Source organism: Palaemon carinicauda, chromosome 19 (assembly GCF_036898095.1).
Source record: "Palaemon carinicauda isolate YSFRI2023 chromosome 19, ASM3689809v2, whole genome shotgun sequence".
Classification (NCBI taxonomy): domain Eukaryota; kingdom Metazoa; phylum Arthropoda; class Malacostraca; order Decapoda; family Palaemonidae; genus Palaemon; species Palaemon carinicauda.
This window is the reverse complement of record NC_090743.1, coordinates 130,056,771-130,071,351: the sequence shown is the minus strand read 5'-3', so window position 1 is coordinate 130,071,351 and position 14,581 is coordinate 130,056,771. Positions and strand designations below refer to the sequence as shown.

The 14,581-nt window shown below is 40.6% G+C and overlaps 1 protein-coding gene across 1 annotated transcript in view; it reads left to right on the top strand.

Annotated features, from left to right (window-relative positions):
- Positions 1–14,581, top strand: part of LOC137658876 (cytosolic iron-sulfur assembly component 3-like) — a 97,825-nt gene that overhangs the window by 465 nt on the left and 82,779 nt on the right. Inside the window, exon 2 of the mRNA XM_068394001.1 lies at positions 12,423–12,503. Within this exon, the coding sequence (XP_068250102.1) occupies positions 12,423–12,503 (81 nt within the window). The remainder of the gene's footprint in view (positions 1–12,422; positions 12,504–14,581) is intronic.

The following is a 14,581-nucleotide window of genomic DNA, read 5'->3' as shown; positions in this document are numbered from 1 at the left end:
TAAACTCTAAGCTAAGTTTATTAAGTAAGAGGAGCCTTTGTATATCAGTGGCCAGTTCCTCACATGTTGATTAACCCTGGATAGGTACGGTCCTCGGACACCCCTTTAAGGGTATACTCGGACGCGAACGACCCCGACGCCAAAAAAAATTCTTGAAAAATCAGTTTTTGCAGTAACCTCCTTTTTTCTTTTGCCAAAAAAAAACTTCAATGAATGCTTAAAACAACTGTAAAGATAAATACTACTCATCTGCAGAAAAACTATTTATTATAAATATTTTAAAAAATTAAGTAGAAAAAAAAAAGACCTGACATAAAAATTCATAAAAAAAAAGTTTATACATATATACACAAATCCTTTTAGGAATTGATTCTTGAATGTTTAGGACACATCTTGATGTATTTTGGATGAAGTCAGACCCATGGAGGTGAAGATCTGAAATGAGAAAAAAAGGGTAACTTTTTTTGGCCAAAAAAAATTGTCCAAATTTCATGAATTTTTTTGGGTACCCAAATGAAATAGGAAGTGGCTAATTTTTTTAGGGAATAAACATATGTTATCCTAAAATAGAAATATGTAAAAAAATCTTCATTATTTTGTAAATTACATTTATATCAGGGGCCATATCTAAAGGTAATTTTTTGAGTACTTGGAAATTTCGTAAAAAAATACATATATTTAATATATAATATGATATTTATGCAGGTAAAAATATACCAAAATATCACAAATTCTATAGGGAACAAGAATATATATAGATAGGGCAGCTTACGCTTCGGATATGTCCACAAAATGGCCGCCAACCACACTGACTCAGACTCCCTAATCTGCCACTTGAAATGTAGGAAGGGTATGTCAATTTCAAGGTGTTATTTACTAATCTAATTATTATTGGATATGCATAAAAATTGTATGGTGGGTTGCTGGATAATTGTCGATTATTTTACGTTTATAAAATTAAAATTCTGACCCAAAAAAATTTTTTTGAAGGGAAATAAAATCGAAAAAAAAAAATGTAAAACAATATTTTAGCTAAAAAAATTTGATGATATTCAATCAAAAAAAAAGTAAACAAAATTTTCCGACAAATAAACATCTAGAGGAATCATTACTCTGTGATAGTTCCTTAGTACGTAGTAATTTTGAAAGAATTGAGAAAAAACGAAAAAATGGCAATCACCGGAAAATCGAACACATACCTATATATACGCCATATCTGGCTAAAAAAAAGATAGGCATGGGTAGCCAGATCATCTAAAAACACTTTCCAACACTATAAAAATATAAGTTTTGCGACACTACTTGCCAATTCCTTACGGTAACATGACTAAGCAAAAAAATGCAAAACAAATAAAAAGGGGGACTCGTGGAAAAATGGCCATTCTAATATACGGCATTTCAGAAAAAAAAAATTTCAGCCACGTGCTAGGCAAACCATCAAGGCATATTTTCCGACAAATAAACATATAAATGAAATATTACTCTGTGATAGTTCCTTAGTACGTAGTAATTTTGAAAGAAATGGGAAAAAACGAAAAAATGGCAATCACAGGAAAATCGAACACATACTTATATATATGCCATATCTGGCTAAAAAAAAAATAGGCATGGGTAGCCAGATCATCTAGAAACACTTTCCAACACTATAAAAATATAAGTTTTGCGACACTACTTGCCAATTCCTTACGGTAACATGACTAAGCAAAAAAATGCAAAACAAATAATAAGGGGCACTCGCGGAAAAATGCCCAACATTCTAATATACGGGATCTCAGATAAAAAAAAAGACATGCACGTGTTAGCCCAACCATCAAGGCACACTTTCTAACACATAAACATGAAAAAAAAATCAATAATATACGGCAATTCCTTACTACGTAGTAAATTTTTACAAATATTGAAAAAAAAACAGAAATTGGCAACCGCAGTTAAATACCCAATATACCAATAACTACGTCGTATCTGACAAAAACAAAATCACGCATGGGTAGCCAGATCATCTAGACACACTTTCCAACACTAAAAAAGCAAAGGTTTTACGACACTATTTCGCAATATCTTACGGAAAAATGACTTGGCAAAAAAATGAAAAAAAATGAAAAAGGGACACTCGCGGTAAAATGCCCGACATTCTAATATACGACATCTCAGATAAAAAAAAAGACATGCACGTGTTAGCCCAACAATCAAGGCACACTTTCTAACACATAAACATGAAAAAAAAAATGAATAATATACGGCAATTCCTTACTACGTAGTAATTTTTACAAATATTGAAAAAAAAACAGAAATTGGTAACCGCAGTTAAATACCCAATATACCAATAACTACGTCGTATCTGACAAAAACAAAGTCATGCATGGGTAGCCAGATCATCTAGACACACTTTCCAACACTAAACAAGCAAAAGTTTTACGACACTATTTGGCAATATCTTACGGAAAAATGACTTGGCAAAAAAATGAAAAAAAATGAAAAAGGGGCACTCGCGGTAAAATGGTCCTCGTGGTGATGAACGACATTTTAACTAAAAAAAAAAACATGCACATGGTAGCCAAACAATCCACCAAGACTTTCCACAACTGATAACCTATACAAGTTGCACCATTCTACGACAATTTCATAATACGTAATAACTTTGATAATTATGCAAACTACCTCAGAAGGGTAAACTCGGACGCGAACGACCCCGATGCGTCTCAGAAATCGGGGAAGGAGTACAGCTACAGCAATGCACATCTGGACACTACTAGAGCGTGTAGGGGAGACACCTCCTGCAGGTCGATCACCCACAAATTCAGTCACAGGGGTGAGTCACGTGAGAAAAACCTGTTTTTTTTTGACGCTCGGGGTCGCAAACGACCCACCGTACCTATCCAGGGTTAATAATGGACATCAACTAACCTAGACTTTCCCCCTAACCTAACCTACAAGCTGTGTCCTTACCTACTTAGCTAACGTGGGGTTGGGGGGACGCCCCCGTTGCGAATGGCCCCCCTCATACTGTCATATTCTAAGTTAGATATAATAATACAGGTGGCCGCTATGATACATACACCCCCTAAAAAATAAGTTCCATTTGGCAAGAAAGTTGGTGCTATTATAGTATGCTATCTACCGTCGAATTTCTATTACAGTATGCTATCTACCTCAAAGTATGTTATCTACCGTCAATGTTAATCCTCCTGTTTGATGAGGATTATCAAACAGATTACTTACCACCAGTATGATATCCTAATTGGACTTTAATGATAGTTTAATAATATTTATTGGAAGGATAACATGGATGCATAATTATAAACAGTTTGTAGGTTAGGTTAGGTTGGGTTAGGCTATGTTAGGACATGGGTGCATAATTATAAGCAGTTTGTAAGTTAGGTTAGGTTGGGTTGAGTTAGGTTAGGTTAGGTTGGGTTATCAAGTCGTTATTGATCCTCCTTATTAGAGGCGGATTTGCAAGTAGACCGTATCCTTAGGGACTGATGGTAGGTATCATACTATAGTCAGAGAGGGGTGGTAGATAGCAAAATCGGCAGTAGATAGCATACTATAATAGCACCAGAAAGTTTATGATAAAGTAAAAAGCATTGGATATAATGATCTAAATCACTAAATAATACTGTATTCTTTTTGGGGGGATTTATATGACAGTAGTTAGAGTGAAAACCATCTTTTAGGTATTATGACAAAATATACTATCGTGTAATGATAAGTGTTATATTCATGTTTAATTGCATTTGTTTGTGTTTGTTGTAATTAAACAAAGTTTATTGGTCACGTAAATAATAGCTAGTTTAGATAAATAACATCTTGTTTTCTTTTAATGTAAAGTATGTTCACAATAAAGTACTATACAGTATATGATGACATAATATCACTTCTGACATGGATAAATTTTGAGTTTAGATTAATATTTTAAGTAAAACCGTGAATTTATGCAAATGTATAATTGAGGATCGATAGTGAATAAAGTAAAATATAAGTAGGCGTGCGTTTGATTCTGGTCTACAGTGTAGCATCCCCAATAGTTTATTGTGACAGACAGGAACTTTCTTATTACTTGTCAAATCAATTTTCAATATTAATCTTACCCGATAATCATGTAGCTGTCAACTCTGTTGCCGACAGAAATCTACGGTCGGGATACGCCAGCGATCGCTATACAGGTGGGGGTGAACACCACAGCGCCATCTGTGGTCAGGTACTCCAGTACTTCTTGTCAACACCACCTCAATTTTTTTTCTGTCGTGCCTCCGGCTAGACCTACATGGATACGCTGTTGATTCTGGAGTTTTTGCTCACGATTTGGTGATGTATTTGCTCTAGAGTTTAGCTTTCGCTATTCAGGAAGTTTTATCATTAGCTTAGCTAGCTTTTGGAATTAATTTGATTAATTATGGTGACGAAGAGAGTATGAACTCTCTTTCACTTTTAAATGGCCGACCCTTCCCTTAGACGGAAGTGTTGGTGTCTAAGAGAGTATAGACTCTCTTTCTTAATTTTGCTTAACAAAAGTTATAGATTTATTTTATATCTCTCCGCCTTTTATAGGCCTCTTCGATTAACTTCCTTTTATTATAAACTTATTAAAATTAATTTTTATATTTGTTTATATTCGACCTTTCCTAATAGTAGGCGGTCTTTTCTTGGTACCGAAGTTAATTAACATTGAGCCCGTCATTTCGTTTTTACCTGTTAACATATTATGCTATTTTAATGTTTTTGAAAGAATTTCTTTGATAGTCTCGTACTGTTTTCAAAGTTGAACTAACGTTTTGTTTTGTCTCTGCAGTTGTTGACGTTCAGAACGTTCAACTTGCGCTCTATCGTTACGATAGAGAGAGAATTTTCACGGTGTCACGTTGCAGTAAGAGTAAACCGATTCTAGCGTTTTGTTCATTCTTTCTTAGCTTAATGGTTTTAATTCTAATAAAGGAACTTTTTATTTGGGAAATCTTTCAGTTTTTTTCCTTTAACAATAATATGTTTTAACGATATATATGATTGGGCTCATCTCTCAGGTTCTAAGTCAAGAGAGAGAGAGAGAGAGATAGAGACGGAGGGAGAGAGAGGAGGATAAACGTTTCGTTCAAGCGAGTAACGTTGTTATCGTTTTTGCTCTTCTCCCTAGTCTCTTTAGGGGAAGAAGGTAAACGTTTCTAGAGTTTTATTCTTGTTCTCAAGCTTTATGCGGTGAGAGATTTTAAACGTAGTTTATTTGATCTAGTGTTTAGTCTCTTTCCAGCCACTGAATTATTTATCTTTCATTATATTTTTCTGTTACATTGTAATTCTGTTTTCGCAATTACTAACTTTTAAGGAAGGATAGAATTGCGTGTTTCAGGTACAAACCACTTAAAGTTTCGAGTTCAGTGAAATAAGTGCAAACAGAAAATCAAAAGTGATAAAGTGATAAGCGCAAAGTGTTACAGTGTTGCGTTCGAGGGTTCGTCTGTTCGTGCCAGTTGTTCGCCTAGTCTGGGACCTCTTACAAGCTCCCAAGCCCAGGGGAGAAGTATTGTCGAAGGACTTATGGGTTCAGCAGGCCTTGATCGACGAACAGACGTTTCCCTCCGTGGTTTCGGGTGTATCTACACACGTTGCCGACGTGATCACCCCACCCACACAAAGACGAGAGAGCCCTTTTATTCCTCGTCTGCGGAAGAGGTTTCTCGCAGAAACCATGGACCAAATCTTGCAGCTTTTAAGTGCAAGTCGGTCCCTTCCGCGCAAGTCCAACTCCTAGGTGTAGCCATTAGCACTGGGTCAGTTCGGACTTGCTGCAGTACGACAACTGCACACCTCCCAGAGAGGCAAGGTGGTATCGCAACAGGCAGTAGCTCCGTCTGTTGCCGCACCAGCTGTTTTAGACCCTCAGTCTCAACGGACAGTAGCTCCGTTTGTTGTTGTCTTTCTTAAACTCTAGTGGTCTATGCTGCAGACAATGCAGTCTCAGCTTGCGGTGTTGATGCAGGAGTTTCAGGCAGAGAAGGTTAACACACCTCCTCCTGCGAGCGCTCCTCCACCTCTACGCAGTCCAGCCTGCCAGACGTATGATGTTGAGGTTCCTCAAGCTACCTCCATGCGTGAGCTGCCGCATTGGGAGTTGCCAGATACCAGCTCTGTGCAGCAACCTCCACTTTCCTTGAGGCAGGAGCCTCTTGCCACGCGGCAACCTCCTCAACACTTGAGGCAGGAGCCTTATGCTTTGCAGCAACCTCCTCTACCCTTGAGGTAGGAGCCTCATGCCTTGCGACTACCTCCTCCATCCTCGAGGCAACAACCTCTTGCGGTGCGACAACCTCCACCATCCTCGAGGCAGCAACCTCAACTCCACCTCTGCGCAGTCCACCCTGCCAGACGTATGATGTTGAGGTTCCTCAACCTACCTCCACGCGTGAGCTGCCGCATTGGGAGTTGCCAGATACCAGCGCTATGCAGCAACCTCTTGCGTTGCGGCAACCTCCACCATCCTTGAGGCAGCAACCTCAACTCTTGCGGCAGCCACCTCCACTCTTGAGGCAAGAACCTCAACTCTTGAGGAACCTCATGCTATGAGGCAGCCGCCTCAACGCATGCAGCAACCGCATTCTTCACAGCATGAGCCTCTCTCTGTGCAGCTACCTCCTCAACCCTTGAGGCAGACGCAACTCTTGAGGCAGGAACCTCACAGGAGCCTCATGCTGTGCGGCATCCTCCTCAAACCATGAGGCAGGAGCCTCATGCTATGCGGCATCCTCCTCAACCCATGAGGCAGGAGCCTCATGCTATGCGACATCCTCCTCTACCCATGAGGCAGCCTCATGCTATGCGGCATCCTCCTCAACCCATGAGGCAGGAGCCTCATGCTATGCGGCATCCTCCTCAACCCATGAGGCAGGAGTCTCATGCTATGAGGAGCCTCATGCTATGCGGCATCCTCCTCAAACCATGAGGCAGGAGCCTCATGCTATGCGGCAACCGCCTCAACCCATGAGGCAGGAGCCTCATACTATGCGGCATCCTCCTCAACGCATGCGGCATAAGCCTCTTCCCTTGCAGCTTGAGCCTCATCCCATGCAGCATGAGCCTCATACCATGCAGCATGAGCCTCATCCCATGCAGCATGAGCCTCATCCCATGCAGCATAAGCCGCACGCCATGCAACATGCTCTGCTTACCTTACAGCATGCTCTACATACAGCATGCTCTGCATACAGCATGCTCTGCATACCTTACCGCATGCTTCTCAGTCACACATCTTTGGTTGTTGCCAACTCACTAGACTGTCAAGCAGTTTCATAACGTTGCCTTCTAGTCTGCTGCTTTTGCACCAGTGAAACCCTCACTGAGAGAACTTAGCTTTTCTCGGATATGGTTCCTGTAGATGAGAAAGTGCTATTCTCCCTCCTTCTGATATTCCCTTGAGGACTCTGTCATTTGGAGAGGAGCCTTTAGCTGCGTAGCCTCCTATGGACTTTTATTTAAGCATAACATGCTTCCAGGGAAGGTAATGGTTCCACTTCAGTCGCTAACCCCGTCTGTTACCACACCTGCTCCCATAGACCTTGAGCTGTGTTGCAAGACATGCAGTCCAAGCTTAGTCCTTGTTAGAGGATTTTTTGTTTACGGAGTCAGTGTGTCACTGGGAAGACGTTCAACAACCAGCAGAAGTGACTTGTTGTGACGCAGTGCGGCAACCTCAGCAACCCGATAAGGAGTTGTCTGTACGACCCAGACAGTCTAGACAGCTTCGGGTTGTCACTGTACTTCCTCGCTTCCCCATGGTTGACAGTTCACAGACTGTGCAGCAGTACCATGATCTTGTGTCCGGCTCCGTCAGACGACTAGCTTTTAAGAGCTCCCACAAGTCGTCGCTGTCTGGAGATTCTCAGATGGACTATGGATCTGACCAAGGAACTGGGCCTCCTGGTCAATTTTGAGGAGTCCCAGCTCGTCCCATCCCAGACCATTGTCTACCTGGGTATGGATCTTCAGAGTTGAGCTTTTCGGGCTTTTCCGTCGGCCCCAAAGATCTACTAAGCCCTAGTTTGCATCCAGAGCATGCTGAGAAGGTACCGATGCTCAGTCAGGTAGTGGATGAGTCTAACAGGGACACTTTCATCGCTGGCCCTGTTCATCGAGTTAGGGAGACCCCACCTCCCCCCCCTTCAGTATCATCTAGCGGCTCACTGGATAAAGGACATGACGCTAGAGACGATCTCAGTTCCTGTTTCCGAAGAGAGGAGGTCTACTCTCACGTGGTGAAAGAACAGCTTTCTTCTCAAGGAAGTCTACCTTTGGCTGTTCAGAAACCCGACCGCCGTCTCTTCTCTGACGCATCAGACACGGGCTGGGGTGCGACTTTGGACGGACAGGAATGCTCGGGAACATGGAATCAGGAGCTAAGGACACTTCACATCTTTTGCAAGGAGCTGTTGGCGGTTCATCTGGCCTTGATAAACTTCAAGTCCCTCCAGCTTAACAAGGTGGTGGAGGTGGACTCTGACAACACCACAGCCTTGGCTTACATCTCCAAGCAGGGAGGGACTCATTCGTGGAAGTTGTTCTAGATCGCAAGGGACCTCCTCATCTGGTTAAAAGATCGAAAGCTCACGCTGGTAACGAGGTTCATTCAGGGCGATATGAATGTCATGGCAGATCGCCTTAGCCGGAAGGGTCAGGTCATCCCCACAGAGTGGACCCTTCACAAGAATGTTTGCAGCAGACTTTGGGCCCTGTGGGGTCAGCCAACCATAGATCTGTTCGCTACCTCGATAACCTAGAGGCTCCCGTTGTATTGTTCTCCGATTCCAGACCCAGCAGCAGTTCACGTGGATGCTTTTCTGCTGGATTGGTCCCATCTCGACCTGTATGCATTCCCGCCGTTCAAGATTGTCAACAGGGTACTTCAGAAGTTCGCCTCTCGCAAAGGGACACGGCTGACGTTGGTTGGCTCCGCTCTGGCCCGCGAGAGAATGGTTCATAGAGGTACTGCAATGGCTGGTCGACATTCCCAGGACTCTTCCTCTAGGAGTGGACCTTCTACGTCTACCTCACGTAAAGAAGGTACATCCAAACCTCCACGCTCTTCGTCTGACTGCCTTCAGTCTTTCGAAAGACTCTCAAGAGCTAGGGGCTTTTCGAAGGAGGCAGCCAGAGCGATTGCCAGAGCAAGGAGGACATCCACTCTCAGAGTCTATCAGTCTAAAGGGGAAGTCTTCCGAAGCTGGTACAAGGCCAATGCAGTTTCCTCATCCAGTACCACTGTAACCCAGATTGCTGACTTCCTGTTACATCTAAGGAACGTAAGATCCCTTTCAGCTCCTACGATTAAGGGTTACAGAAGTATGTTGGCAGCGGTTTTCCGCCACAGAGGCTTGGATCTTTCCACCAACAAAGATCTACAGGACCTCCTTAGGTCTTTTAAGACCTCAAAGGAACGTCGGTTGTCCACTCCAGGCTGGAATCTAGACGTGGTCCTAAGGTTCCTTATGTCATCAAGATTTGAACCTCTCCAATCAGCCTCTTTTAAGGACCTCACATTGAAAACTCTTTTCCTCGTGTGCTTGACAACAGCTAAAAGAGTAAGTGAGATCCACGCCTTCAGCAGGAACATAGTTTTCACATCTGAAACGGCTACATGTTCCTTGCAGCTCGGTTTTTTGCTAAAACGAGCTTCCTTCACGTCCTTGGCCTAAGTCGTTCGAGATCCCAAGCCTGTCCAACTTGGTGGGGGACGAACTGGAGAGAGTACTTTGCCCAGTTAGAGCTCTTAGGTACTATCTAAAAAGGTCATAACCTTTACGAGGACAATCAGAAGCCTTATGGTGTGCTATCAAGAAGCCTTCTCTTCCAAGGTCTAAGAACTCAGTTTCTTACCTATTCAGGCTCCTGATTAGGGAAGCACATTCTCATCTGAAGGAAGAAGACCTTGCTTTGCTGAAGGTAAGGACACATGAAGTGAGAGCTGTGGCTACTTCAGAGGCCCTCAAACAGAACCGTTCTCTGCAGAGTGTTATGGATGCAACCTATTGGAGAAGCAAGTCAGTGTTCGCATCATTCTATCTCAAAGATGTTCAGTCTCTTTACGAGAACTGCTACACCCTGGGACCATTCGTAGCAACGAATGCAGTAGTAGGCGGGGGCTCAGCCACTACATTCCCATAATCCCATAACCTTTTTAACCTTTCTCTTGAATACTTTTTATGGGTTGTACGGTCGGCTAAGAAGCCTTCCACATCCTTGTTGATTTGGCAGGTGGTCAATTCTTTCTTGAGAAGCGCCGAGGTTAAAGGTTGTGATGAGGTCCTTTAGTATGGGTTGCAGCCCTTTATACTTCAGCACCTAAGAGTCGTTCAGCATCCTAAGAGGACCGCTACGCTCAGTAAGGAAGACGTACTTAATAAAGGCAGAGTAATGGTTCAAGTCGTCTTCCTTACCAGGTACTTATTTATTTTATGTTATTTTTGAATAACTAATAAAATAAAATACGGGATACTTAGCTTCTTTGTTAACATGTATGCTGGTCTCCACCCACCACCCTGGGTGTGAATCAGCTACATGATTATCGGGTAAGATTAATATTGAAAAATGTTATTTTCATTAGTAAAATAAATTTTTGAATATACTTACCCGATAATCATGATTTAATTGACCCACCCTTCCTCCCCATAGAGAACCAGTGGACTGAGGAAAAAATTGAGGTGGTGTTGACAAGAAGTACTGGAGTACCTGACCACAGATGGCGCTGTGGTGTTCACCCCCACCTGTATAGCGATCGCTGGCGTATCCCGACCGTAGATTTCTGTCGGCAACAGAGTTGACAGCTACATGATTATCGGGTAAGTATATTCAAAAATTTATTTTACTAATGAAAATAACATATTTTTATCATAGAGAGGTCAGGTTGGTCTCATTCTCTTGGAAAATGCCTGAAATTTCTCAAAAAATTATCAAAAACATACAAAAAAAAATTGTAAATAGCAGTTTTGTGTAAGGACGTACCAGTACGTCCATTGGGGTAAAGGGATGAGTTTTGTGAAACGTACCAGTACGTCCTTTGGGGGTAAAAGGGTTAATAATAAATAGTTGTTAATGAGAAACAATTTCATTTCTAACTTTAGGGTAATTTAGTACAAATATGAAATATAGCTTTTCTGATAGTGTTATTTATGATTTTATGAGTTAATTATTACCATTGGAAGAGTTTAATTCTTCAATCCCTCACTCCTGAAATATACCAACAGTGGTAACCCTAATTGGGAATTGGATTCTTATGAACTAATAAGCTAAATTGACACATATTAACGTAACTGAGGGTATTGCATTATACTTGACCCAAGGCTTTTGTTCCCTCCATTGACTCTACCAGCCTAACCTAACCATACATTACCTAACTTGTAGTAAATTGTAGTGAATCATAGATCCAATTATGATAACATTACAGTTTCAACCAACACCAGTTTTTGGACATGAAGATCTATTTTTCCTTTCTTATACAATGTTTTTTGAGTGAATTTAGCCTTTATTTTTGTTGCTAAGGAGTATTCTTACAGATACAAGACCCCTAAAGAATAACAATAATGGGGGTTTACAGTCAGAAATTAGGGATTTTGGTGAGTATTTTGCCCTTCTACAATTATCTGATTAATATCATAGTTCAGTTGGTCTTTGTTCCGCTGCGTCTTGCTTTGCTCGCAATTTAACATCTTGCTCCCTTGTTGTAGCTGGCTTTACACGTTGCACTTCACATTTTAGCCGTATGGCTAGGGGTGACTAATCTTTTGTTCCCCTTGCACCAATTTTTTTTTACTTTGAATTCAGATGCGTCACACAAATGTTAACTCCTTTTAGTCCTTTTAATGTTGTTAGAATATCCTCTATCTATCTATATATATATATATATATATATATATATATATATGTATATATGTATATATGTATATATATATATATATAATATATATATATATATATGTATATATATATATATATATATATATATATATATATATATATATATATATATATATATATATATATGTATATATATATATATATATATATATATATACTGTATATATATATATATATATATATATATATATATATATATATATATATCTCTCTCTCTCTCTCTCTCTCTCTCTCTCTCTCTCTCTCTCTCTCTCTCTCTCTCTCTCTCACACAGTATTTTTGACACTTTAGAGATCTCACTTTGACTGCTCAAATAAAGATTTGAAACTACAGTACTGTATTCCATTATACTCTAAATTTTCTTCTAAAGTTCTTAAAATATCAAGAAGTAATATACAATTCAAGTTAAGTCACAGGAATTTTCCCAAAACTATAGTGATATGTCTTCTGTATACCATCAACTTTGATAATAGCTCTTGTCTTTAGTAATCATATTACTGCATAGCATTATTTACATTTTTCAGGAATGTGTCAAACCAGTAAAAGTCGAGTCAAAGACTGGCAGAGGTGTTATCCAGATAGAAGATGATACGATACATTCAACGGTAAGGCTTTATGGGAACCTATTTAATGTTCATTATTATTTCATTCTTATTTTTAAATCCCGGTACTTTTTATTGTTGTTCGTAGTTTCTTGAGATATTACAATACAGTACTGTACATTGACCTACTGTGTATTTGCTTCCACACAAATACGAACTGGAGTGGTCGTTAAGTATTTTTAACAAGGTATGCATAGTTGGTGGCAGGTGGAGGTTAGAACCCACCCACGTGCTAGGTGGAGCAATCCTTACTTTGACTTTAGCCATCATAGTTTTGTACTGAAGTACCTTTCTGCAACTTGAATTTTTGGCTGATTAATGGTTTTTTTTCTTCTCTCTTCAGCGTATTTATGCTTGATGGTGACTGCATGGGCAGACATGCGGCCTTGCCCTAGCAAAACCAGCCATAACTGCGGCCAATACAGGATCAAGCCATAGGTGGATCTCTAACTGTGTTGATCTGCGGGGTAATGGCTGTCCGCAGTCTTCCCCTTGTGATGAGTGTAGGACATGGCCTCCTCTTCAGTGAGTGGAGTTCTCGAAAAAGAAGAAGACTAAGTAGGATTTGTTGGCTTCTGACTTGGCAACACTCAAGCTGATGCCAAAGAAACTTTATAGCTCCTCATCTTCATTTTCAAACCATGCTGTGTGTCTTTTAGGTTCTTCCGGGCTGGTATCCAAAGGAATTCATTAGAGAAACCACATTTTGGCTTCAGGGAGTGTTTTGAAGGAGGCAATAGATGAAGTAATGCTCTCCTGCTTCTCTGACTCAAAGCACTCCCATTGATGTGCTGACGTATGATGACCCTCGCAAGAACCTGGACCTCTGTAAGTTATAGACATCCATAGGTAACGGAGAGTGCCCCATCTGCATAGGAGCTTCTAGAGGTGTGAGCTGCTGCATAGACCCAGAAGTCTTCCATGGCTGAGCCCTCCTCTTTGGCTGTACTACCTTGCGGAGGAGTGATATGATGGGATGCCTTTTAGTAAGTCTTTGCCTGCTTCAGGATAGGATCCTGTTTCATCGCTTGTTGCAGAGGTGTCATGGCCAGCAGTGAATGGAGAGGTTGTAGGGTTGGAGGGATTCTTACATCCTTGTGTGACAGAGACTCCTTGCTATTTGGAGCTCACTATCAATTTATTTTTCACATGTTTGAACTAGAAACTGCTAGTATTCTGCTCTCCAGTTCCAAACTCGTGTAGTAGTAAGGGATGCCTAAAAACACCACTTGGTCAGTCGTGACTTAGACGCCTTTCTTCCGTTCTGCCTGATTTAACAATTTCTCAACAGACTGTTGACGACATTGGGTCTAAAGAAAACCCTGGTGGCTATAGAGTGGACACCATTTTACTATGATAATACATATGTAAGAAATATTAATTACCCAGTATTGCTGAATGTTTTAACAATATTTCCTTGTTTTATTTTTTTACTATGAAAGTTTGCATAAAACTGAATCTCTTATTATTTATTTTAATGGTAAAGTGTAAAATATATGTAATCTCTAAAGTAGTCACTCTGTGGTTAGAATTGAAGGATAATGGTATTTACCTATTCCCAGCAGGATGTGCACGAACTGATTTTCCATTACGGGTAATTCCCATGCTTTTTTCTTTGGTTACAGCTATTATGATCTTGACTAATAAAAAGGAATTTTGAAGACCTTGTTCGAGTCTTAACGAAGTTTTGGTGATTTGTAATTTCAGAAATATAGAAAGTCGTGGGGCCAGGAGGTTACCCATGCATCGTTCGTTCGTTCGTAGAGTATTACAGCCAACTCTACGGGCCTTTCCCTTGGTCGGCCCGTAGTACCCATGCTTCACCTGCAGCTACCTATATAGAACTTTTGTCAAAAGATTTTCAAAAACTTTAGATGAAAGGGAAGTTATGGAAATTGGTCAGTAGTCAGCAGGGCTAAAACTAACACAAGAAACTCATTTACTCAATTTAGTAATATTAACATTACAAATGGTGTGTATTTGTGTAAGAACAAATCTCAAAATCTATAAGTAACTTTATCTTTTCTATACAAACCTGTCTTTTAAGTTACACTTTCTGCCTCAGCAACCCCAAGTCGTAA